Source organism: Aotus nancymaae, unplaced genomic scaffold, assembly GCF_030222135.1.
Source record: "Aotus nancymaae isolate 86718 unplaced genomic scaffold, 86718_ANA_hifiasm-v0.15.2.pri h1tg000064l_1, whole genome shotgun sequence".
NCBI lineage: Eukaryota > Metazoa > Chordata > Mammalia > Primates > Aotidae > Aotus > Aotus nancymaae.
Genome location: NW_026988479.1, coordinates 2,853,132 through 2,879,641, shown reverse-complemented (window position 1 = coordinate 2,879,641; position 26,510 = coordinate 2,853,132). Strand labels below are relative to the sequence as shown.

General features: G+C 38.0%; 1 protein-coding gene and 1 pseudogene across 3 annotated transcripts in view; one reads left to right on the top strand and one right to left on the bottom strand.

The window, feature by feature from the left end:
* Positions 1-19,207, bottom strand: part of PRRC1 (proline rich coiled-coil 1) — a 32,981-nt gene extending 13,774 nt beyond the window's left edge. The window contains exons 1-6 of one of the 3 annotated variants that reach the window (XM_012448028.3): positions 19,074-19,207; positions 13,477-13,599; positions 12,123-12,515; positions 10,269-10,429; positions 6,983-7,085; positions 3,543-3,706 (exon numbers count right to left, since the gene is read on the bottom strand). In XM_012448028.3, coding sequence (XP_012303451.1) covers positions 3,543-3,706; positions 6,983-7,085; positions 10,269-10,429; positions 12,123-12,515; positions 13,477-13,579 — 924 coding nt within the window. In that variant the 5' untranslated portion in view covers positions 13,580-13,599; positions 19,074-19,207. Of the gene's footprint in view, positions 1-3,542; positions 3,707-6,982; positions 7,086-10,268; positions 10,430-12,122; positions 12,516-13,476; positions 13,600-18,974; positions 19,040-19,073 lie in introns of those variants that run through there. The other 2 variants (XM_012448044.3, XM_012448035.3) reach the window with 2 other exon arrangements.
* A 3,905-nt stretch (positions 19,208-23,112) lies between these two features.
* LOC105714165 (heterogeneous nuclear ribonucleoprotein K-like) lies at positions 23,113-25,626 on the top strand (annotated as a pseudogene).
* The last annotated feature ends 884 nt before the right edge of the window (positions 25,627-26,510 follow it).

Below are 26,510 nucleotides of genomic sequence, written 5' to 3'. Positions count from 1 at the left end.
TATATTAGTTTCAATGAATTTTAGTTTTGAGCTTGAACTGAAAATTGTGGAAAAAGAATTCATATGTGTAAATTTGAAGGACAAGACCAATAGCAAAAATAATCTGTCAAGTCCTAATACAGCAAGATAAATGAAACTACAATAATTTACATCAAATAAGGTTACCAACTTCCATAGCACATTTATATAATGCTTCACAATTTATAGAAAGCCCTTGTTTTAGTCTCTAATTTCCGTGAAATGCATTCACCATTTTGTCTAATAACCTAATAACCTATTTTAGGATTTTCTTCAGTTTACCCTTGGCAACTGAATCTTGAAAAGTCTTCCTTCTCAGACCTATAAACTCTTACCAACTTACAAAACCTCTTGGGAAATCTTGAAATACATTCTCAATCTAAGTTTGTAACTTGTTCTAGTCTTTCAAGTAAAAATCACCCACACAAATGCTTATGGTTTATGTTACATATATATAATTGGTTTAATGTGCAATTATTATGTCTACATACTTATTTTACCCATTTACTGTACTTTTCATTGCTAGATTAAATTCAAACCCTACAGCCATAAGTTAGCTTTGCTAAATTTTATTAAATCCAAACACCTACCCCCAAAGAAAGTCTTGTCGGCAATGTACACTAGGGCTCAAATTCAAGAGAACTCTACTATAGAAAAGAAGCATTTCAAAGTGTATGTGCTTTTGGCAGCTCTGCTGTGTGTGTAGGGACAGACCACTGTGAAAAGTGAAAAGGCAGAAAACATATAATTTAATTCATAATATATATGATGCACTACATTTAGATAGAGTGTAACTACTCCCTAGTAGCCCCTAATAAAGAAAAGTGGTTTTGTGGTATGTGAGTGTGCATATGCGTAAAAGAAAAGAGCTTCATATTCTATTTAAATAAAGTACTAAACACAACTCAAAGAGCACGTCAAACTCATGCAGTACTACCTAGTAGAATAAAAAATAATCCAGTGTCAGTGTGGGTTTATGTTTAATGACTAATTATAATTAATGTAACACACTTTTTCCCCGAAATATGCTATGTCAATTACCTCATTCTAATGCTTTACCTGCACTAAATGAATGCAGATAAAGGGTCTATGTGCCTGGCTCAGGGGATGTTCTCAATAAATGTAAGGTATTATAAGCTCTTTTAAACAAAATAACAGAATGTCATATATGAAGATGCATTTCTCCTTAAACATAAATACAGTTGATCATATTATTTTTGTGGATTCCACATAATTACAAATTTGACTACACACTGAAATTTATTTATAACCTCAAAATTGGACATGCACAGAGCTATGAGAAACTTGAGTTGCCTGATGCACATACTCCCAGCTGAGGTTGAACAAGCCTTCTTCTTTCAGCTGACATAATGTAAACAGGTATCATTTTTGGGGGTCTATTTAGCATCTTTTCGCATTTTTGTGTTTGTTAATGTTATCTGCTGTTTTCAAATGGCCCCTAAGTGTAGTGCTAGACTGCTGTCTAGTGTTCCTAAGCACAAGATGACCATGATGTACCTGACTGAGAAAATATGAGTGTGTTAAATAAGGTGCATTCAAGCATGAGTTATAGTTACAGTACTGTTAACTGTGAGAATTCAATAGTAATGAGTCAAAAATATCTGCATGTATGTATGTGTATAAAAATATATTTAAACAGAAAGAGACATAAAACAAAGTTATATATTGACAGGATGGCAAAAATGTGACCAGAGGCCCATAGGGGCTCTAATCATATCTCCCCTGGGAGCAATGGCTCAGTATTCACAAATTCAGTATCTGTAGCAACCTTATAGAATATAATTATGATGAAAAATAAGAACTGTCTGTCTTGCAAATAAGATTTCTTGATGGATTACAAGTGGGTAATGAGAGAAGTCAAGGCTGACTCCAAAGTTTCTTGCCTGAGAAAATGGAAGGACAGAACTGCTATTAATTAAGTTGGAGAAGGCTAGAGGGAACAGGTGTGGAGGAAAAAAGTTTAGATCCAGACATATTAATTTTGAGATATTCAAGTAAAGTTGTCAAAAAGGCAACTTTTTCTTTTTTTTTTGAGATGGAGTCTTGCTTCATTGCCCAGGCTGGAGTGCAGTGCTGCAATCCTGGCCCACTACAACCTCTGCCTCCTAAGTTCAAGTGATTCTCCTGCCTCAGACTCCCAAGGAGCTGGGATTATGGGCACTTGCCATTATGCCCAGTTAACTTTTTTTTTGTATTTTTGTAGAGATGGGGTTTCACTATATTGGCCAGGCTGGTCTTGTACTCCTGACCTCAGGTAATCCACCTGCCTCAGCCTCCCAAAGTGCTGGGATTACAGACATGAGCCACTGAGCCCGGACAAAAAGGCAACTTTTATATAAATCAAGAGTCCACAAGAAGGTCTCAGGTGGAGATATAAATTTGGAACTGTCAGCACAGAGATGGTATTCAAAGCCATGGGATAGTCTTAGGGTGAACTGATAAGGAGAAGGAGACCATTAGAAGACTGGAGAGAAGACTGGAGGACTCAACAAAGGAAGCACCGAAAGAGCAAGCAATCAATGAAGGAAGGAAAAACTTGTGCTATCCTGGAAGGCAAGTAAAAAAAGCATTAAAGAGGAGTACATGATCAACTGTCTCAAAAGCCTCTGTTAGGTCAAATAAGATGAAGGACATTAGCATGAGCCCAAGAGCACTATCAGTGGAGTGCCGGAGGTGAAAGCCTAACTGAGGTAGATTTAAGAGAATGTGAAAAGGATTCGAGAGAAGTGCTGGCAACTCTTTGGAGTTTGGCTTTAAAAGGAAGCAAAACAGGTCCTAAGTTATAGAAGAAGGGAGGTCAAAGAATTTGTTGAGGTTTCTTTTGTTTTTTTTCAAGGTGGGAGAGATGTTTGCCAATGAACTGTTCATTTGTTCTTGCCTGTGTGTAAAAGAAAAGAGCTTCATATTCTATTTAGATTTAGAAATAAGTTTAGATCTAGACATATTAATTTTGAAATATTCAAGTAAAAGTTGCCTTTTTGGCCAGGCTTGGTGGCTCATGTCTATAATCCCAGCACTTGGGAGGCTGAGGCAGGTGGATTACCTGAGGTCAGGACTATATGCTGGTAACAATACAAAGAGAGAAAAATAAAGTGTGAAAGAGAGAATGGAATTCTTGGAACTTACACATTTTTAAGCATTATCAATAGTGATAATAAAAAGCTTATGGGATTCAAGGGTTAGTATCATCTCAGTACTTGACTTGAATGTTAACACTGGATTAAGAAGATCTCATTTAGGACTTTTAGGACTAACTACTCTCTTTTTGTGCTCTCTCAATGTTTCTTTCCCTCCCACAATAATCAAAACTTACCTTAGATTTTTTTTTAAACTAAAATTCCACTATACCGTCATAATACTACAGAGTTGTCTACTAAAAGCAAAGTTCATTGTTATTTCAATATGTAAAAGCCTATTAGCTCCATGGAGACAGCAGATTATCAGAATTATAAAAAAATTAAATGGTAGTTTCCATGTCCTGAAAATGGTGTTGTATTACTCACTTTTAATCCAGCTGCATAGCCCACTGGTTGTGGGGCAATATTGGACTGTCCAGCTTCCCCTACAACCACAGCTAAGCCAAAGACCTCCTGGAAGGCATCTCGGACAGCAGCAACTTTTACTTCTTTATTTGAGGTAACTACAATATCCAATTCTCCTCCAGATTCTATAAAGACCAAGGGAAAATTTAAATTCCAAATGAAATTTTCGTAATTACTACCATATCAGGTGCTAACATCTAATTTACATAATTATTATCAGTCTCATAAAATCATGCAAGATCATTACCTTTTTCATATGGTTGAGAAAACTGAGGCCAACAAAGTTTTGCCCAACATAACGTATCTATTCAGCACTAATGTCAGGACTCAGAGTATACCAAATGTGTAACTTACTCAGCACTAAATGTCAGGATTCATGTGTAACTACTTATCACTAGTGTCAGGACTCAGAGTATTCCAAATGTGGAAATTACATATCTGGCTTGTGAAGATTCACAAGAAATTACATATCTGGCTGCGATATGTAATGTCAGTTTTGAGTCCTGACATTAGTGCTACATAGATATGTAGACTTACGGAAAATTAAAGACTTACTGATAGTAATTTGTCAAAGAGTTGCATTGAAGTTATGCACTAAACAAGGACTTCCATGAAATACACTTTTTACCTAGAAAATAGTTTAAATTTGGGGTCATCAAGCTTTTCATTAACCATCCCCATGATGTTTTGAGCATATACCACAGGTAGATATTTATCAATTATACATATACTACTGCCCAAATATAAATATGCAAGCATAAATGAAACTGAAGTAACATATAAAACTTGAAGTCTAAAAGATTAAGAATATGAAATAAAAATATTTTCAAATATTAATTTTTCAATTACTTAAAAAACCTATGCACTACTATTTCTAGACAGAACAATTTGACCAAATGTTTCCCTAGTCTTAAAAATCTTAACCTAACGTTTCTGTCATATAACGAATTCAAAGCCCTGGTTCTAAACACAGCACATTTTGATATTTTGCATTAATAGTTATCACTGGCAAAATAGATTTTTCATGAAAACTGTTTGCAATGTAAAACATTTTGCCTTGGAAACAAGGCTGTTTTTCCCTAACAAATATCATATAGAACAGTGAAATATATTTTCAAATACTTGGGTTTTTAAAATCATGGATCCCTTTTTCCTGACTGATATGTTTCAAAGATCACATCTTTACTGGAAATTTCAGAAGTTACTAGAACATAAAAGCAATGGATCACACAGAAGAGAAGAAGAATATGTACATTTTTTCACTTTTTTCCTCCACATGGGACACAACTCTTGATCTTAGCTAAGTACTGCTCCGTTAAGCTTCAGCTCAAAATGGCTTTTCAGCTGTGATGAGTAGTCCTGCCTTTAATGATAATAAAAGGAGACCTAATTAAAAGACTCGAGACAGTCAAACTGTATTAAAATCCATTTCTAATACTTTTTGAGCTTTCTTGACATATTTGAAATTGTTACATCAAGTGATTTCTAGAATATTTGTGTAAAAATACCTTAAGATTTACTCTGAGTTTTGTTTAGATCAAAATGGTGATGGTTTGCTGTCAGTAAAGGTGTCAGCTTTTTTGAATTCAATTTTATTACTTTTTAAAGCTGATTAAGTTATAACATTTGCTAATAACAGAAATTCCATTTCTATATCTTTCTATTTTCACCTTTGGTGTTATATCTTTTTCTTGATGTCATGAAGACTAGTGGCCTGAGAAACTCCCTTGAGTATGAGCTCTGCCTTTATCATTTACTAGCTTCTTTACCTTGGGGAAGTCACTGAGCTTGTTTTATGTAGAAAAATACCTGCCATCCAGCCTGGTCAACATGGAGAAACCCCATCTCTACAAAATACAAAACATCTGCCATCCAGCCAGCCTGGTCAACATGGAGAAACTCCATCTCTAAAAAAATACAAAAATTAGCTGGGTGTGCTGGCAAATGTCTGTAGTCCCAGCTAGTCAGAAGGCTGAAGCATGAGAATCGCCTGAACCCAGGAGGCAGAGGTTGCAGTGAGCTGAGATCATGCCACTGCACTGCAGTTGGAGCAATGGAGTGAGACCCTGTCAAAAGAAAGGGGAGGGGAGGGGAGAGGAGGGGAGGGAGGGGAGCGGAGGGGAAGGGAGGGGAGAGGAGGGGAGGGAAGAGGAGTGGAGGGAAGAGGAGGGGAGGGGAGGGGAGGGGAGGGGAGAGGAGGGGAGGGAGGGGAACCTGCCATTGCATAAGGTTTGCTCTAAGGATTAAATAAGGTAATTGCTTTCACAGTCTAACATAGTACAGGCATTAAAGCAGCAAAAGCTCCAAAAATATTAATTCCTTTTTTCCTTCATTCAAAATATGGACTAGCATAGAAAAAAACATATAAGGCAGAGTCCGATTTTGAATCCTTTGGACAGTTACAAACACAAACAACAACTTGGTTGATTTAACACTTGATTCAATTTTCTTCTACAAGGAAAGAAAAGTGGCTAAGTGTAAAAAAACTGAACATGAGTTCAATACAGTTCCATCAAGCTGTATGATCTAGAGTGATCACTTACATCCCTCCGAAACTAGGTTCCTCATCCTTGAGGAAAATATCTACCTTGCAGTGCTCTTATGAGAAAAGGCCTGGCAAAAGCATTCAATAAAGACACTTAACCATTGCTAGGCCTTCTCCTTTGACATTTACTAGACAGTAAACAACCAACACAGTCAAGATTGTGAAAGCTATTGGCTGTTCATTACCACTGAAATTTCTGTTCAGGTACCTGCTGCACAATTTTGGCTTAAAAATTATTTTTTACAGAATTACTAATAATTAGTCATGGAGCTTCGTAAGTGATATTTTTTCACATATTGGATACATACATAAAAATTAAATAGCAGACTATCTTTCAACTGTCCAGATGATTTTGGATGATGAGTGTTCAGAGGTGGTTAAAAATAGCTTTCCAATGCACCCAATCATCAGATATTATTAACTAGATTTGCTCCCTTCAAAAATATTCCTCAGTTAATCATAAACATATTTAATTAAAATAGGTAACTAGAGAAATATAAAAAAAAACCAAGTATGAAACAAGCACCACTTCAAATATCAGCAGTGATAAAGTAAAATTAATATAAAGCAATGCTAACCTATATTTAAAATTAAAATCAACAAGCATACTAGTAATTTATGGTTTTAATTCCTTCTAACTTCATTCTGTAGAATTTTCAAAATTTAATGACTTTTTAAAAAGATGAATTAGTAACACCAAAAACTAAGACTGACAATCAAATTAATTCAAGAATATAATACGAATTTCCACTGATTACACAATCAGTGGAAACGAACAGAGAATTACAATTAGTGGCTGAAATGGATACATACTTTAAAAAAATATGGCAGAGACTGGTCTAACTTATGTACATACTGATATAGGGAGCCATGCCAGGGTCCAGCGTTGTAATCATGCTTTCTACTGAATGTTTTGTCTTATCAAGCACAGACTTCACCATAGGATTCCCAGCCACACCCTGCATAAAACAAATTAATATATAAGTATTCACTCTAAGTGAGGAACACCATATCTTCATGATTGTGAAGGAAATTTTTTTAAAAGTTTCCAACACATCCCAAACCAATACTTCTGTAAGATATATAAGATCAAGACAATATCAAATTGCTATTAAGTTTCTAAATGATACTCTCAATTTTTCTTCCTGACTCACAGCAGTGTGCAGACCAGCAGCAATCTACAGACCACACTTTGAGTGGCATGGGTATGTAAATGATGCTATTCTATATACATTATATATATGTGTGTGTATATATATATATACATATATTTATTTCATATAATTTTATTTTTATTTACTTATATAAAAGATGAGGCAAAACTTGTCCCATAGGGTCTCAAATAAAGGTCCCAATCAGGTGTCTGCATTAAGTCCATACTTGTTCCCTAATAAAAAGAAATAAAAAGTAAAAACACCTCTCATCTGGGAGCAGAACAGTTACTTATTACCTTAACATATAACATTTTGCTATGTTCTAGTAGTTTCTTCTTTTTCTTACTTCCTGTTTCTCATTTTGTACATTCCCAAATTCTCCATTTATAGTCAGATCTATTCCTCTGGATTCTTAGAGCCATACTACTAGACAGAAGGAACCAAGTCTTGAGTATTCCTTCTTGTACAATACTTCTCAGAGGGTAAATGACATCCCAGGGAGTAATACCTCCTGAGATGGCATCTGACAAACCTGCCATGATTCCCCCTCTTCCAATCTTCCATTTAATAAACTAAGGTGACTCAGGAAAAGATGAGTTCATAAAATTGAAATTTAAGACTGCAAACCAACCATATGCTGAAATATCATGTGTTACTACTATTTACATGATTGTAGAGTTGAACTGGGTATTATGACTCATAACAAACACACTGACACATGCTCTTAACAAGGGACAAAATGTTGTAATCTGTATGCAAAGAAAACTTTTTTAAAGTACAGAGGGGTATTAAAAAAAAAACAAGCTTAGAAAAATGCCTCATTCCTGAAACATGAAGCTCAAATATTATAAATCAATTAATCATCTACTGATTAAATGTTTAATATAATAATAAATTATAATTTAAATAAAACTGCAAACAAACCCTTAGCAGAATATTGGAACTTGGCAGAATAATTTCAAAATTCATTGGACAAAAAATTGGGAAAGATGAGTAAAGAAAAATTTAGAAGAAAAAAGAAATCAACCGGCTTACACAACTTATACAACTAAATACTGATACACCTTTATAAATGCAGACTTGAACTGTCCTTTCTATCTTACTTATCACTGAATGTTCCAAAACACAAAGTTAAAGTAATTAAAACAGTGTGCTCTACTACAAGAACAGGCAAACAGCAGTGGACTAGAATAGAGGCTAGAAACTGATTTTAACACACAATTTCCTTAAGAAGATAAAGGGGTCATACCAAATCAATGGGGATATGATATTGAAAGACTCTATTGAGCAGCTGGAAGAAAATTAAGTTTGAGCTCTACCTTATATATTATATAGTAAAGAAATCTCAACTACATTAAACTGCTAAGTGTCTAAAAAATTAAACATCAAAGGAACTAGAAAAATCATAGAAACACATTTATCCTAGTATCGTAGTGGAAAAAGGTCTTTTTAGCATTAAAAAAAAATGTAAAGAAAAAGAGATTGATCGAAATGACTCCTGAAATTGAAGAACTTTTCTGTCAAAAAGCGTAATAAAATTAAAATGTAAACTAAAAATTGAGAAAACCGCAACATGAGAGCAGGTAGAAAAGTATTCTTACTGTATTAGGAGCTCTTACAAATTCATTAAGTAAAGAAAATTATCCTAATTTAAAACTAGGCAAAGAATATAACTGGTTATTCACAAAAGAAAAATACAAATGGCTAAAAATCACATGAAAAAAATGTTCAAATTCAGTAGCAAAGAAAAACAAATTAAAATGTGGTATTACTTTTTGCCTCTCAAATCAGAAAATATCCTAGTCCAAATGAATAACCACTGATGGCAAGTGAAAAATGCTATACCAGTGTATTTTGGTATGAACTTCCTAGAATAGAATATGTATCAATATTTTCAAATGGTCACTCAGATGTTCACCAGGAATTAATTCGGAGGAAAGAAAGATGTCCATATGTCCATAAAGATTTACATATGAGTGTTCATCATAGTTTTTGGTTTATTTATTTATTTATTTTGAGATAGGGTCTCACTCTGTCACTCAGACTGGAATGCAGTATCATGATCACAGCTCATGTAGCCTGGACCTCCTGGGCTCTAACAATCCTACCACCTCAGCCTCTGAGTAAATGGGACCCCAGACATACGCTGCAATGCCCGGCTTATTTGTTTAAGCTTTTGGTAGAGACTGGGTCTCATTATGTTGCTCAGGCTGGTCTCATACAGAACTCCTGGGCTCAACCAATTCCCCTGCCTGGGCTTCCCAAAGTAGTAAGCTTACAGGCATGAGTCACCAAGCCAGATCTAATCATTATGATGGTTTATTGGTAAGAATTACAATTAGAAAAGATCTCTTGTACAACATGGTGACTATAGTTAAGAACAATGTATTATATTCTTGAAATATAAGATTTTGTATTTCAAGATTTTAAGTGTTCTTACCACAAAAAATGGTAAATATGTAAGGTATTATATATGTTAATCAGCTCAATTTAGCCATTCCAGAATGTATACATGCTTCATGTATACATCATGTTGTACATAATACACACAATTCTTGTCAATTAAAATAAATTAGCTAATTTAAAAAAATAATTACAATTAGAAAATGCCAATAGGCAGATTAGCAAAATAAAACATGGGAAATAAATGCAACAGCGTGTATGGTAAAGCAGCCATCAGAAAATCCAAAATACATTTCTGAAAACATATTTTATGGCCAGGAAGATGTTCATAATACATGTGCAGTAAAGACCAGAAAACACGAAATAGTATCCATATGACCTGTCACTACCTCAATTTGATTTTCATTCAAAGGTACATTCACACAGATAGGCATAGGCAAGAGACTAAGAGCAGTTACAGAAAACTGCTAATAAAAAAGATTTTTATTTTACCTTGTGCCATTCTGTATTTTCAAAATTTTCTCTAATGAATATACATTAGTTTTATAATTAGAAAATTAAACATGATTTTAAAATACCTCTTACCTTAATAAAACCCCAGATTCCACCAGCAGATGCTTCATCCTGACCTCTATTAATTCTAGGGTCTTCTTGTTCCTCTGGGAAAGTAATGGCGGATGTGGTTCCAGTTCCCTGGGCCAGAGATGTCAAACTGGCTTGCTGAGTAATAGGAGTTGGCAAAAGACCTAGTCAATAGCAAAATTTTAATATGTATAATTTATTTCATAAACTTTTTCCTATAAAAAGATGACACCAGATATGAAATGAGTAGCTCAAACAACTTTAATATTAATACTCAGGCATTTCAAGATTGAGTTATAAACTCAAAGATTAACACAAACCTTTATAAAATGCAAATTAAACAGAATTTCAAAAGAGAAATTTACTTCCCTTTACATTGGCTTACACCAAGTTTCCTGAAAATGGACAAAAAGCATATATCCAAAAGTTCTTCAGGTTTGTTTTATTCAGCACTTCCACGAACAGCTATAGTTCAGGTCTCTTTAATCCATAAAATTAATTAAGCACTTGAAGCCCATCACATAAAAGCATGCAAACAATTAGTACACATACTTTGTATACTTCATGTTAACTCAAAAAGAAAATTCACATATACATAGACATGGATATAATACTTGGACTCTGCAATAAGTTTCATTTGTAAAGATAGACAGGGAAAGACAGGTAATAAAAACCATAGAGAAGTTGCTTCTTTTCCCTAAAATGAGAAACAACAGGCGGAGGATGACAAAAATGAAGTTTTAATAACTGGTTTGCAACAATTATTCCAGAGAAGCAAAAGAAGTAGATGTAACTGATCTAGGAAAGACAATGACCCAATATCACAAACTTGTGGCATACATGAGGTTTTATTTGTTTTTGAATTTTTACCCGGCTAAAAAATACTACTCCCTGGACCAGTCAGTACAGATAACTTTTCAGTAAAACTGAGAAAAACTCAGACTTCACCTTGAAATTTCTCTATAAATGCACAAATATTAGGACAAAATTCTGGAATTTTCTGACACCCCGTATACTAATCATCTACTAAGTTGATTATCACATAAAAATCATATACCAAATTATACCAGCTTCATTTTAATAATTTAAATGGCAAAAACATGAGACAGGTAACCCTGGAAACCAAAGAAAGTAATAAAGAGAAGAACATTAATGCAGAGAAAGTGGGATGCCTACCCACTGCTGAAAAGAAGGTAAAATGGTACACCTGCTTTGGAAAATAGTTTGGTGTAGAATTACCATGTAAGTCAGCCAGTCTATGCCTAGATATATACCCAAGAAAAATGAAAACATGTCTATACAAAAACCTGTAAACAAATATTTATAGCAGCATTGTCTAAATAGCCAAAAAGTGGAAACAACCCAGCATCAACTGATTAACTGAATAAATGAAATGTGGTACACATATTCATACTTTACAATATCATTCAGCCATGAAAATGAATGAAGTACTGACAAAGGCTACAACATGGATGAACCTTGAAAATATTATCCTAAGTGAAAGGTGCCAGTCATGAAAGACCACATATTATATGATTCCATCTATATGAAATGACCAGGATAAGCAAATCCACATACATAGAAAGTAGATTAGTAGTTTCCTAGAGTTATGAGGATTTGGAGGGAAGTAGGGACTGACTGCTAAAAGGTATAGAGTTTCTTTTTTAAAGTGATGCAAAGGTTATGAAATTGTGACAATGGATGCACAATTCTATAAATAAACTAACTATGGAATTGTATGCTTTAAATTGGGTGAATTGTAGAGTACATGAATTATATCTCAACAAAGCTATTACTTTAAGAAAGAATAAAATATTAATAGCCATGTATTCCAGAGTATTCATAAGAGAGAATTACCTGTTCCTGAAGGTGCAGAAAATGATGGCATCAGGGGTGTCTGGGGAGCTCTCCCTGCATGTCCCCGTGTAATGTCATAAGTTGAACCAACAGAAAATCCTGATATAGGAGGACCCGAAGGAGGTGCAGGTAAAAGAGTGTTTGGGGCAGAAGTTGAAGGTGGGAAGTGAGACACAGGAGGATTACTGAAGGCAGCAGTAGCAGTTGATAGAGGAACAGGAGGTGGCATAGAGGTAACAAGTGGTGGGACAGAAGGAACTGCAGGAGGAGGCACAAAAGGTAATGGTGCTGACGGACGCACAGGAGGAAGGGGAGGCTGAGGAGTAGAGTATGCAAGTGGCGGCAAGGACTCCATGGAGGATACGTTTGGAGAAGAAAAAGAACTGGTTGCTGCTAGAGAAAAGTGAAGAGGATAAAAGCACAGAATTAGAAATGCTTTTTATTTAGTTTTCAAACTGTCTCACTACTTTCTTTTGGCAAAATTTTTAAATTTACCAGAGCATATCCCAAGAATTATTTTGAAACGTATAATTTAAAATATACAACAAATATAATTGAGTATAAATGGCTTTCAACTCCCATAAGTAAAAGAAGCAGCTATATGAACTTATAGCATTGTTCATTTTTGCTTTTTGGTTTGTTTTGGTGTGTTTTTAGTAAAATAAAGCTATTTTCCATCTCTAGTCTGAGCATAAAAACCTATGCCCTGAAGGCTCAGAAAGGTTAATCACCAGAAAGTCATAGAACAGTAGGCCGAGCACAGTGGCTCACGCCCGCAATCCCAGCACTTTAGGAGGCCAAGGCAAGGGGATCACCTGAGGTCAGGAGCTCAAGACCAGCCTGGCCAAAATGGTGAAACTCTGCTTTTATTAAAAATACAAAAATTAGCCAGGCATGGTGGTGAGTTCCTGTAATCGCAGCTACTTGGGAGGCTGAAGCAAGAAAAATCACTTGAACCCAGGAGGCAGAGGTTGCAGTGAGACAAGATCACACCACTGCACTCCAGCCTGGGTGACGAGTGAAAGTCCGTCCCTAGGAAAAAAAAAAAAAAAAAAAGAACAGTAGACAAAACTAACACATGCTTTTTTTAGGATATTTCTGTCGTAATATAAGCGATGGTTTACCATAATTATGAACATAAAGAACAAAAGTCTACCTAAAGCAAAACGCTAATGCTTTCTTACTTTAAATACAAAAGACTTTCTTTCTATTCTTTAAATTAAAAAGGCTGTTTCCATTCATCCTGAAAAAAATAGGTAAGTTTTAATATATACATTCTTTTCTTAATTGTCTCTGAGAAAAGATGATAGTATCTTCACTCTTCTCAAAACACATGTTAGACAACTACATGTACCTAATGGAACAGGGGTGGAAGACATAGCAGTAGCAGCCAGTCCTGCAGGATTTGGTGGAGGAGTCCCAGGTGGTGTTGTCTCTATTCCACTCTCTTCCATCATTTTCCTTCAATTATGGTATACTGTAAAAATACAAAAGTATAATAAATATTACACAGTAACCAAAAGTATATTTTTAAGGTTTTAATAGCAAACTGCTAAAAAAAAAGAAATAAAGAGAGATGTCCACCTTTACTATTTAGAATATAACTTATTTCCAGATGAGTTCATCAAAATTTCTAAGAAAGCATCTATGAGAATATTTAATATCAATCTATAACATTCCCATGTAGATATTTTATAAGTAGGAAATAATTTCATGTTATAATAACAGTATAATTAATTATCCACTACATTTCAAATAGTAAATTACTAATTTGATTTCTGCCACATGAATGCACGTTAGAGTTAGTTATGTCTGAGCCAGATGTGGTAGCTCATGCCTACAATCCCAGCATTCTGGGAGGCCACGGCAGGAGGATCACTTGAGGCTCGGAGTTGGAGACAAGCCTGGGCAACATAGCAAGATCTCATTTCTAAAAAATAAAAACAAATAAGTAAATATAAATTTTAGTCATTACTAAACTTAAAATAAAAATGAGGCTGGGTACCGTGGCTCACGCCTATAATCCCAGCACTTTGGGAGGCTGAGGTGGGAGGATGGCTTGAACTCAGAAGTTAAGGCTGCAGTGAGCTAAAACTATACCATTGCATTCCAGCCTGGGTGACAGAGCAAGACCTCATCTCTAAAAATAAATAAAATAAAATATTTAATGCATTTTTAAAGCCCTTCCTCTTCTCATAAAGCACTGTATACTGGATATCCTTGTTAATTAAAAAAAAAAAAAAGCTGGGCACAGCAGCTGACAACTATAACCCTACACTTTGGGAGGTGGATGCGGGAGGAGCCCTTTGAGACCAAGAGCTTTGAGACTAGCCTGGGCAACATTGGAAGACCCCATCTCCACAAAAAAATTAAAAAATTAGCCAGGCAGGGTGACATGTGCCTATGGTCCCAGGGACTCAGGAGTGAGGTAGGAGGATCACCTGATCCCAGGAGGCTGAGGCTGCAGTGAGCAGTGAGAATGCCACTGTGCTCCAACCTGGGCAACAAAGCAAGACCTTGTCTCAATAAAATAAAATAAAATAAAATGTGCTTGACTGGATAAAAGCATTAATTCACAATTTTCCTAGTTCATATTTTAAAGCATATCCAGTCACAGATAAATTATATATCTGAGGTTTTAGAAAAGTTAACTACAGCAAAAATGCCATTAGATAGCAGGGTCCTAATAGATGACAATGGATTACAAAATATGAGAAAACTTACTTTAAAATTACAAATTCTCATGTCTATCTCAAGTACAGAACCAACTTCTAAATACGTTATATTTGTTTTGTAATATGTTTATTCATTTAATAAGTATTTAGTGAGGGTCAACTGGCATAATGGCAATACTGAGGTAAGTTTTACATGCATAGTGGTGCCTCTGGAAAAAACAATGATTAGCATAAACAAATAGGATACTTACAGTCTAGTAAGAAAACAATCAAATAATAAAACCAACTTACAATGAATGGTACCCTGAATTATGTGCTCTGAGGGTAAGAACACAGTTTTGTTTGACAGGAACATGATTTTGACTTGGAGGTAAGGAAAGGATTCCCCAAAGAATTCAGATAAACCAAGATTTGAAGGATAAGAACTTAATTAGGCAAGGGAAAGGCAGAGTCCAGAAAAAGTGAATATATAGCAGGTATACATACCAACTGAGCTGGTGAGAACAGGATACATTCAAGAAAATCCATGTGAAGAAACAGAAAGGAAGAATCAGGACTGGAGAGACAGAGAGAAGCCCAGAAGGTGTTCAGTCTTACAAACCAGGTTAAGAAACTTGGGTTTTTAAAGGACAGAATGTCACTGTAAGGCATTCAACTGAGGGTGGCCTAAGTGTCTTTTGTTTTAACTTTTTTGAAGCAATTTTAGGTTCACAAAAAAGATGCAAAAACAGTAGAGTTCTTGAGTACCCCAAACCCAGCTTCTATCAGTAACACCATCTTACACAATTATACTACAATGACCAAAACCATGAAACTGACATTGGTATAATACTATTAACTGAACTATAGACCTTATTTAAATTTCACCTGTTTTTACATTTACTATGTGTGTATATGCATAGTTTTATGAAGTTTCATCATATGCACCATCTCGTATAACCACCACCTTGACCAGGATATACAACTATTCCATCAATACTAATAAACTTCCTCATGCTGTTCCTTTATCTACCTTCCCATCAGCCATAAGCCCTGGCAAACACTGCTCTGTTCTCTATCACTTTCTCATTCCATGAATGTTACATGAATCATACAAGATGTAACCTTTTGAAGTCGGCTTTTTTTCACTCAACGTAATGTTCCTGAGATTCATCCAAGGTGCTGCATATATCAAGTTGGTTCTTTTATATTGCTGAATAATATTCCATTGTATAAATGTATCAGAGTTTATCCATTTGCCTACTGAAGGACACTTAGGCTGATTCCAGTTATTAGTGACTCATATTTGTTGTATTAAAAAATCTGAACAAATTATGTAGACTGGGCCACTGGGTAGACAAAGCAAATGCAGAGAGGCCATTAAGGAAGATATAGAAGTAGTTCAAACATAAGTAAATAACAACCTAGACTAATGATTTTCATAGTGGGAGGGGATGGTTATGCCCACAATGGGTCACTTGGCAATGTCCAAGACATTTTTGATTGTCACAGCTAAAGGGCTACTACTGGCATAGAGCAGACAGAGACTAGGGATACTACTAAAAATCCTTCAATGCACAGCCTACACACAAGAATTAAGTGACTCCAAATGTTAATAGTGCCAAGGTTGAAAAACTCTGACTTAGACTCAAGTGATGACAGCGGAGATGGAGAAAAGTAAATAGTTCAAGACAAGATTAGGTAGCAAAATTCAGTGACTGACTGGATATGGAGGCAGAGAAGGGAAGCATTACTTGCACAACTGAATAGATGGTGGTACCAGGTGCAAAGAAAGGAAACATGGCAAAAGGTCAATGTGTTTGATGTTCTTTCTGGGGGAGGTTGTTGGGAGAAATCATAAAATGTTTAGTCTTTGACATGCTAAGTTTAAGCTCCTTGAAACAAATATCTAAGTAGAGACACTGACTTGGTCTGGAGCTGAGCAACTACACAAATGGGGGTGTCATCAGTGTACTAATAGTCTAAGTCATGTTTTGAGATGAGATTACATAAGAGAATACCAAGATAAAAGAGAATATGACTTAAAACCAATTACTGGTTGAGTAAGATGGAAGACAAGCCTGCAGAGTATAAGAGATGAGCAAAAAGAAAGAAAACCGGGAGACTGTAGCGTCCAAAAGCCAGTGTTTCGCAGTATGAATGGGCAATAGTATTAAATGCTGCAGAGAAGCCAAACAGGATACTATCTGAGAAGTTCAATGGATTTGCCAAACTGGAGATGAATTTAGGGAGAGCGGTTTTCATGGAAAGAGTGGGGAAAGAAGCCAGTGTGAACTGAATCGAGGAGTGGCAGGCGAGACTAATATGCATAACACTTTCAAAAAGTTTGGCTGTGAACGTAGGAAAGATCTATGGCACTAACTAGAAGACAGGGATCCAGGGAGGCTGAATTAGGCTAGAGCCTAATCTGATTCCAAAATAAAATTTTATAATTTTATATCACTCAGTACCTATACATTGAAGGTAGATAACTTGAGACAGAAATTCCCCTTTGGAGATTTTATCACTCCCCAACCAAGGCTACCTCTTTTCTTCATTTAATTTTTATTGGTCATTCACCCTTCTACTGAAGATGCTCCCTAATCCTTACAATGACTAGTAGAAGCCCTATAAAAAGAGAATCCCTAACATTAAGAAATGTGTCGGCTAAAGAAACTGTACGACGAAAACAAAGCCATAACGTGGAATAAATATATCAATTTCTTTGTTTTTAACGGCTTATTATATGAAAACTGGCGTAATGGCAATACTGTGGTAAATTTTACATACATAAACACAGTGCCTTCTACTAAAAAACCTATTATGATAAAACAACACGGGCCGAGCGCGGTGGCTCACGCCTGTAATCCCGGCACTTTTGGAGGCCAAGGCAGGCGGATCACGAGGTTAAGAGATCCAGACCATCCTGGCCAACATGGTAAAACCCCGTCTCTACTAAAAATACAAAAATTAGCCGGGCGTGTTGGCACTTGTCTGTGGTCCCAGCTACTCGGGAGACTGGGGCGGAAGAATCGCTTGAACCCAGGAGGCGGAGGTTGCAGTGAGCCAATATTGTGCCACTGCACTCCAGTCTGGCAACAGAACAAGACTCCGTCTCAAAAAACAAAACAAAACAAAACAACAACAACAACAAAAAAAAAACAAACACGGAAGTGTCAAGAGTTGGTAACGGTTTTAGGGCTCAAGTTTTGTCACAAAAAGTAATATTCATGTACCAACATTAAAGAAAAGGTGAAGAAAACGGCTTGGAAAACTGAGTTCTCAGTCTGGCTACACCCTGTTGTTCCAATTTGCTTGTGCCTTGGTTTTTCTGTTTAAAAAAAAAAGTGGATGGCTATTTACAAGGATACAAGACATTGAACAGTGAAGCTTGATAACTTTTAACACATTAAGAGCAATTACTGCTGACGTACTCATGCCACAAGATTGCCTCTACTACAGTGAGCGCTAGCTAGAGCCTAATGTGATTCCAAAGTAAAATTTTATAAATTTTCACTGAATTAAACAGTGGCTGCACAGGAGAAAGATTGAATGCCAAGATGTGTCACGATCGCAGAAATGTACGCGTCTCTCAAAATAACTACTTCGAATGACAAAAACACTATTGGCTATAAATTCTACCAATCTAGGAAATTTGCTAACCTATAAATTTGCCTGAAGCAGGCCTCAAGACCAAACAAAGAAGCAAGAGAATACAAAAACCCTCCGAAGCAGCTCTAAGCATCGACGGGGGAACCTCAGGGAAAATAGCTTCCTTTCATTGCCGGTCCAGGTGTGATGACTCGCTAGCCTCCTGGGCCTCTCCAGGGCCGGAGCGGACGAAATCCTGTTTCAGGAGACCGCGGCCTCCCCGCAAGGCTCTGCCACGTCTCCAGGCCAGAGAGGGCCGGGCTAAGGTCCGCGGGCGCTCGCCGCCAGTCTCTCCCGAGGTCAGAGCACTGGAAGGTGGGGCCAGAGGGCCAGGGCGCTCCTGCCTTGGTCCTTGGACAGAAGCAAAGTGTCGCGGAGCGAGACCCTCGAACTGCACCCACCATGCCATCCCCAGCGGAAACTGTTCGCCTTGCGAGGAGCACTCCTGCCTGCTGCACCCCGCACGCCGCCACAGCAGCGCCCGGACCGCGCGACTATGGGCTCAGAAACGACCCCGACGTCCAGTGGTGCCGGCCGGCCCGCCTACCTTCCAGGGACTGCGTCCCTCGGGGTCTGGTTCTGGCGCCTGCAAGCCATGCCATGCCACCACCCTCATACACGCGCGTTGCAGCCACCTGGCGCTCACCTGCGGACCGGGAGAGTGCCTGCGTGATCGCTGAAGAGTGGGGGATAGGGAGATCGGGACGTAGAACTACCGCTTGGAGAAGACAACGAAGATACAAACTAGAGCGCACCTCCACGCGTCCCCGCCTACAAGATGGCCACTGGCGGCGCATGCTCCTGCGGCTGCCACGTCGGCCGCGCGCCGCGCCGCCCCGCCCCTGAATCACCCCGCCCCGCTCCCGCATCGCCCCGCCCCGTCTGTCCCACAGGCGGTGAACTCGGCCCGGACGCTGCAAGTTAAATTTCGGTACCAAGATTTTCTCAACCACCGAGACTTGGCTCTGCCCACGCCCTCTAGAAGCATTCTCCAAAGGGACTGGCCTCCTTTCTACTCCGCAACCCCCTTACACGAGATTGCCACGGGTGTAGCTCACTCATCCTGTGCCACAACCGCCCAAGGGATGGAAATGAGTTAGCCAAGGTCAGCTAGTCCAGTCAGCACCTCCAGGAAGGACCTCGCGGCAGATACAGGGGACTTAACCTGTATAATCAAAGATTTCCAGGTAACAGTGATTACGTCAGAAGACAAGGATTGGGAAGAGGGAGAGGGGAGAAGAGTAGCAGTTACTGTACTGAATTTTTCTCCAAGTACATGTATTGCACATTTTTTAAATTGTAAAATAGCAGACAGATTATCAACTTTCTTATCATTATATGCTGCACCTAACACAGTACCTGAAATATTTGGTGTTCAATAAGGTACATTAAATAAATTAATTAATGGAGTGCTATAGGAGAAAATAAGAAACTTGAAATCAGAAGTCTTGATTTGGGTCTGAGACTAATGCCAGTTGCACAATTGCCTGCCCTTGTACAGGTCACTTAATCTCCATAAGTCTCCATATTTCTATCTGCAAAGTGAGAATAATACTATCCACCATCCCTAACTCAGACAAGTGACAGAGTCAAATAAAATCAGGCATACAAAAACATTTTTTAAACTGCTTAGCATTAGCATATGAAAATTTGTTTTTGTTGTCCTCAATTTTTTTCCAGGAACTCTTTTATAGATTTAACATTAATCTATCTCTTGAGCTTGACAGTTGCAATCATTCTAAAATACCTCACTGAAAAGTTAATACTATGTAGCAATATTATGACTTCAGATCTCACTGTGCAACTACTATGGGTGGTTTTCTTTGGTGGTGACTCCTATCCTCTGAGAATGTGTGTAGGCAGCAGTACAGGTCAGTCTCCAGAAAGTGCTGTTTGGGGTGGTGCTGAAGACAGATTCCACCTTCATCTCTCGTCAACACCCTTAGTAGCTATAAGTTATATTGGTTTCTCCATCCTTTCAGAAAATAAGTATTAGTGGCTGCAATGTGCTGAGCATTGGTACTGGAAATTTAATGAACAAGACAGGCAAGGTCTTGATACCTAGGGAACATTCTTTCTAACTTTCTAATAGGAGAGAGGGTAGGAACAGGAAAGTAAAGTAAGTACTGTTTGTGATGTGCACTTTGAGGAGTCAACAAACAGTGAGGTAATATTGACAGTAATTGGAGTAAGAGCACTTCAGATAGGATGAATGGGCAAGGCTTCTCTGAAGAGGTGAGATGTGAGCAGAGACCTGTAATGCAGCAGGACTGTGCTTATCTGGGCAGAAAGAAGAGCATGCAAAGACTCAAGGAGGGAGTGTGCATGGCATGTGTCCAGAACAGCAAGGAAGCAGGACTATGAAGAGGTAAAGAAGGGAGGACAGAGAGTGGAGCCAGATCATGTCTAGCCTTGTAGGTCATGAGAAAGCCTTTCGTTGCATTTTGAGAGAAATGAGAAGCACGCGGAGGATTTTGAGCAGAGAACTGACAAGATTTGACATCAATTTCTGATCACACTCTGATTGCTGTGTGACTACAGGGCATGCAAGGATGAATGCAGGATGACCGGTAATGAGATGATGGTGGCTTAGTGTCCCTAATGGAGGTGGAGGTGGCACACGGTCTGGATGTATTTTGAAGATGGAACTGTCATGATTTGCTGTTGGGTTGGGAGTGAGCTGTATTAGTTTCCTAATATTATCATAACAAATTACCGCAGCTAATGTTTTAGTTGGCTAAAAACAACAGAAATTGATTCCTTCACAGTTCTGGGGGCTAGAAGTCCAAACTTGAGGTATCAGCAGAGCCTCTCCAAAGGCTCGAGTGGAGAATCCTTCCTTGCCCCTTCCAGCTTCTGGTGGCTCCAGGTGTTCTTTGGCCTGTGCCAGCACACCTCCAATCTCTGCCTCTGTGCCAGCACACCTCCAATCTCTGCCTCTGTGCCAGCACACCTCCAATCTCTGCCTCTGTGCCAGCACACCTCCAATCTCTGCCTCTGTGCCAGCACACCTCCAATCTCTGCCTCTGTGCCAGCACACCTCCAATCTCTGCCTCTGTGCCAGCATACCTCCAGTCTCTGCCTCTGTGCCAGCACACCTCCAATCTCTGCCTCTGTCTCCACACGGCCTTCTCCCTCATGTCTCTGTGTCCCAAATCTCTTTCTGCCTTTCTCTTATAAGCATACTTGCTTATGAGTGCATACTCATTGCACTTAGGGCCCACCCTAAATCTAGAATGATGTCATCTCAAGATATTTGTAGGTCTTGCAAAGATCCTATTTCCAAATAAGGTCACGGTCACAAGTTCCAGGTAGGCATGTCTCCTTTTGGGGGGTCACTATTCAACGCACTACATGGACAATGAGATAAGATGAGCTTTGAAGTTAACCCTGAATTACATTTACTGTATTTCGTGTTTTACTTACTGCTTTTCATTTAAACTTTAAAGGAACTTTGTGTGGCAGGTATTATTATTCCAGTATTAGAAATGTGGAAACTAAGGCTCTGGAAATGGTGTGTAGAGCTGGAGTTGGAAAGTAGAATCCTTAGGCTGTACCTCAACTGCTTGTCTGCTTTATGGGTGGTAAGGCAAGAAGATTTTTTCTTAGTGGTAGACAATGAAGGCAGTCAGTGGAAAATTGTGGCAGAAAGAACTACTTAGTTTGTTTTTTTTTTTTCAATCATTGCTAACAACTCAAATTCTTCTTTATAGGAAGTCTCTAACATATAATAGAATTCATTTGTGAGCTATAATGAGTGAGCAAGTGCTATTGTGGAATTCTGCTTTACTTGCTCATGAATATAGCCAAACAAAACTGTTTCCCATTTGAGTTGAGTCCTTTTTTCTAGCCTGAATCAGGTTTATTAGGTCTATTCTTAAATATTCTTAAGCTAGTCCTTAATGTTCATAATATTCTCTGAATATGCAAACATTCAAAAATATTCATGAATATTTCCAGGTGGATAAGAGATGAGGCTGAGACTAGGCATCTGCAGCATAACCAGGAGTAGAGGCACAACTGATTCTGGCTTGAGAGATGATGGGCTCTGCTGGGAGAGCAGGCTCTGAGTTACACAACCAGAAGAACACTTCAACAGATAATGCCAAGGGTACTGGCTGAGACATAGGGATCAGAGGCCCACACCCACACCCAGTGCCCAACCATGCTGAGGATAAGTAAGCTCCTTTGGCAACCAGAAAGAAGGAGGAGTCTCATCTCAAACGTTGCATAGGACACACTTGTACTAAAAAAAAAATTTATCCATTTGAAATTCAAATTTAGGAGGCAAGTGAGCTGAAGCTTAGAGTGTGAGAAGCAATGTAGCAAGGACTAGGACATCGGCTGGCACCAAAAAATCTGGACTGGAATCTTGGGTCTGCTGGGTCACCAGCTAACCTTGGACCTTTCACTTAAACACAGTCTCTCCATTTCTTCACTCATAAAGTGGGACAAATAGTCATATTAATACCTACCTCGTAGTTTTTTTGTATGAAGATTAAATGACTTGGTATGTGTGGAGTGCTCAGCACAGGGCCTACCTCACAGTGTTAGCTCTTACTCTTTGAGTTTAAAATTGTCCAGATATTCATCTCATAATGACTATTTTAAGCCAAAAGAACTTTTACTTGGTTGAGTCTGAATTGTAATTTCCAAATCAAGGTTTGTTTGCTTGTTTGCTTTCAACTAAAGGAAATTTAGTGATATATAGTGGGACCCTAGCTCTCAATTTGTCTGGGACAATCCACTTTAGGGTTGTTGTCCCAGCATGATTTTTTTAAAGTGCCCACTTCTTGTTCTAGAAAATATTCCAATTTGGACAGTAGAACTTATGGATTATCCTATTACAGAGATATCGAGAAGTCACTCATTTTTACACGAGTTTAGTATGCAAATTTCAATACCTGTCCTTTGCCCCCACACACATAATCATCACTAGAATTTACTTTAATTTCTTTATGGAAGAGCAAACTCAGCCTGTGTCCCACTATGGATTGGTGTGTCCACTTAATACAAAAAAATGGAAACTGAACAACCAGAAGAAACGTTCCCTAACACTGAAACCAATGGTAAATTTGGTAAATGCCCTGCAGAAGATATGGAAGAGGAACAAGCATTTAAAAGATCTAGAAACACTGAAGAGAAGTTTGAATTACGCATGCTGCTTCAGAGCAAGTATGCTGGGCAGTGATTGGAAAAGGAGGCAAGAATATTAAGGCTGTTCGTACAGACTACACTGCAGTGTTTCAGTCCCAGACAACAGTGGCCCCAAGCGCATATTGAATAGCAGTGCTGATTTTGAAACAATTGGAGAAATTCTGAAGAAAATCATCTCTACCTTAGAAGAGGGCCTGCAGTTGCCATCACCCACTGCAACCAGCCAGCTCCCACTTGAATCTGATGCTGTGGAATGCTTAAATTACCCACACTATAAAGGAAGTGACTTTGACTGCGCGTTGGGGCTGTTGATTCATCAGAATCTAGCAGGAGGAATTATTGGGGTCAAAGATGCTAAAATCAAAGAACTTCGAGAGAACACTCAACCAACCCTCAAGCTTTTCCAGGAATGCTGTCCTCATTCCACTGACAGAGTTGTTCTTACGGGAGGAAAACCAGATAGGGTTGTAGTGTGTATAAAGATCAACCTTGATCTTATATCTGAGTCTCCCATCAAAGGATATGCACAGCCTTATGATCCAAATTTTTATGATAAAACCTATGATTATGGTGGTTTTACAATGTTTGATGACCGCCATGGACACCCAGTGGGATTTCTGATGCTGGGAACAGGTGGTTTTGACAGAATGCCTCCTGGTTGAGGTGGGCATCCCATGCCTCCATCTAGAAGAGATTATGATGATAAGAGCCTCGTTGAGGACCACCTCTTCCTCCTACTGGATGTGGCTGGGGTGGTAGCAGAGCTTGGAATCTTCCTCTTCCTCCACCACCACCACCTAGAGGGGGAGACCTAATGGCCTATGACAGAAGAGGGTGACCTGGAGACTGTTAGGACAGCATGGTTGGTGTCAGTGCTGATGAAACTTGGGATTCTGCAATAGATACATTGAGCCCATCAGAATGGCAGATGGTTTATGAACCACAGGGTGGCTCCAGATATGATTATTCCTATGCAGGGGGTTGTGGCTCATATGGTGATCTTGGTAGGCCTGTTATTACTACACAAGTAACTATTTCCAAAGATTTGACTGGATGCAGGCTGGATCCTGGATTGTTGGCAAAGGTGGTCAGCAGATTAAACAAATTTGTCATGAGTCGGGAGCTTTGATCAAAATTGATGAACCTTTAGAAGGATCCGAAGATCATTACCATTACAGGAACACAGGACCAGGTACAGAATGCATAGTATTTGCTCCAGAACAGTGTGAAGAAGTATTCTCAAAGTTTTTCTAAGACTAGTGAAGAACTGAAGGAGTCCTGCATCTTTTTTAAAAAAAAAAATCTGCTTCTGTTTAAAAAGCCAACATTCCTCTGCTTCATAGGTGTTCTGCATTTGAGGTATAGTGAAATCTTGGCTGTTCATCAGATGTAATGTTTTAGTTCTTTACAAACAGGGTTGGTAGGGGGAAGGGCATGCAAAAATGAGCACTGAAATTTTGAAACAGCAGCAAAGTGAGTGGATTTTACTTTTTGTTATTGTTGGTGGTTTAAAAAAATTCCCCCCATGTGATTATTGTAAACACCTTGCTTTGTGGTCACCGTAACATTTGGGGGATGGGACAGGGATGAAAAGTGACAATAGTCCACATGTCCCTGGCATCTGTTCAGAGCAGTATTCAGAATGTAATGCTCTTTTGTAAGAAACATTTTTATGATTTTAAAAATAAATTTAGTGAACCTATTTTTGGTGGTCATTTTTTTTAAGACAGTCATTTTTAAACGGTGGCTGAATTTCCCACCCCACCCCCAAACTAAACACTAAGTTTGATTTTCAGCTCTTCTGTTGGATATATAAGTGCATCTCTTCTTGGGCATAGGCAAAATAACTTGGCAAACTTAGTTCTGGTGATTTCTTGGTTTGAATGTCTATTGCTGGGAAGAAATTCCATCATATATATTCATGCTTATAATAAGCTGGGGATTTTTTGTTTGTTTTTGCAAATGCTTGCCCCTACTTTTCAACAGTTTTCTATGTTAGTAGTTGTAAAAACCTAAGGTGGGGAGCAGTACTACAAGTTGAGTAATGGTATGACTATATACCAGAATTCTGATTGGCAGCAAGTTTTATTATCAGAATAACACTTGGTTATGGAAGTGACTGACTGATGCTGAAAAAAATGATTATTTGTATTAGATCATTTCTTGCCTATGACATAAACTGTCAACTTGCTTTAGTGTCTTATTACACTTAGTAATATATATATACTTGTTTTTCCATTATTTGCAAATTGAAAGAAAAAGATGTACTATTGCTTTGTTGTATGTTGGATTATGTAGGAAATGTTTATGTACAATTCAAAAAGAGATGACAAAAGTCTCTGTGGATGTTTTGTGTACTATCTTGGCATTTGTACTGATAGTTAAAATTTACTTCCAAATAAATAAAACACACATGATGCTAGATTTGATTGATGTGTGCCCAGTTTGAACAATAGTTGACTGACACCTGTAAAATTTGTTGAAACGTTTATCTTACAAGGAAATACAGCAATCTTAAATTATAAAAATGAAGAAGAAACTTTATTATTTTTCTCAAATACATATTTGTAAAAACATTCTGTGACTCTTTCTTGCTCACATGGTAAAATCTTAATAACTCAACTTACCCTTGCTTTCTAGACTCTTCTCCTTTTCCTGTATCCTGCTCTGTATTTCCTAGGCACCAGCTGCAAGGATCTGCCCTACCCAAGCCTGAAGCCATGCACCTTTGCTCCTACCAATCCCTTTAACTGAAGCGTGTTTTTCCCTTTCCACCTTCTCCTAATAGGTACTCATCACTTTCAAGGATTCGCTCAAAGTTTTCTTGTACCATAAAAATCCTTCTACATTGTAGTATTATTGGCTGCACATGCTTACATTCTCTATGCATTTATGAGCTCCTTGATGGTAATGAATCGGAGTTTAG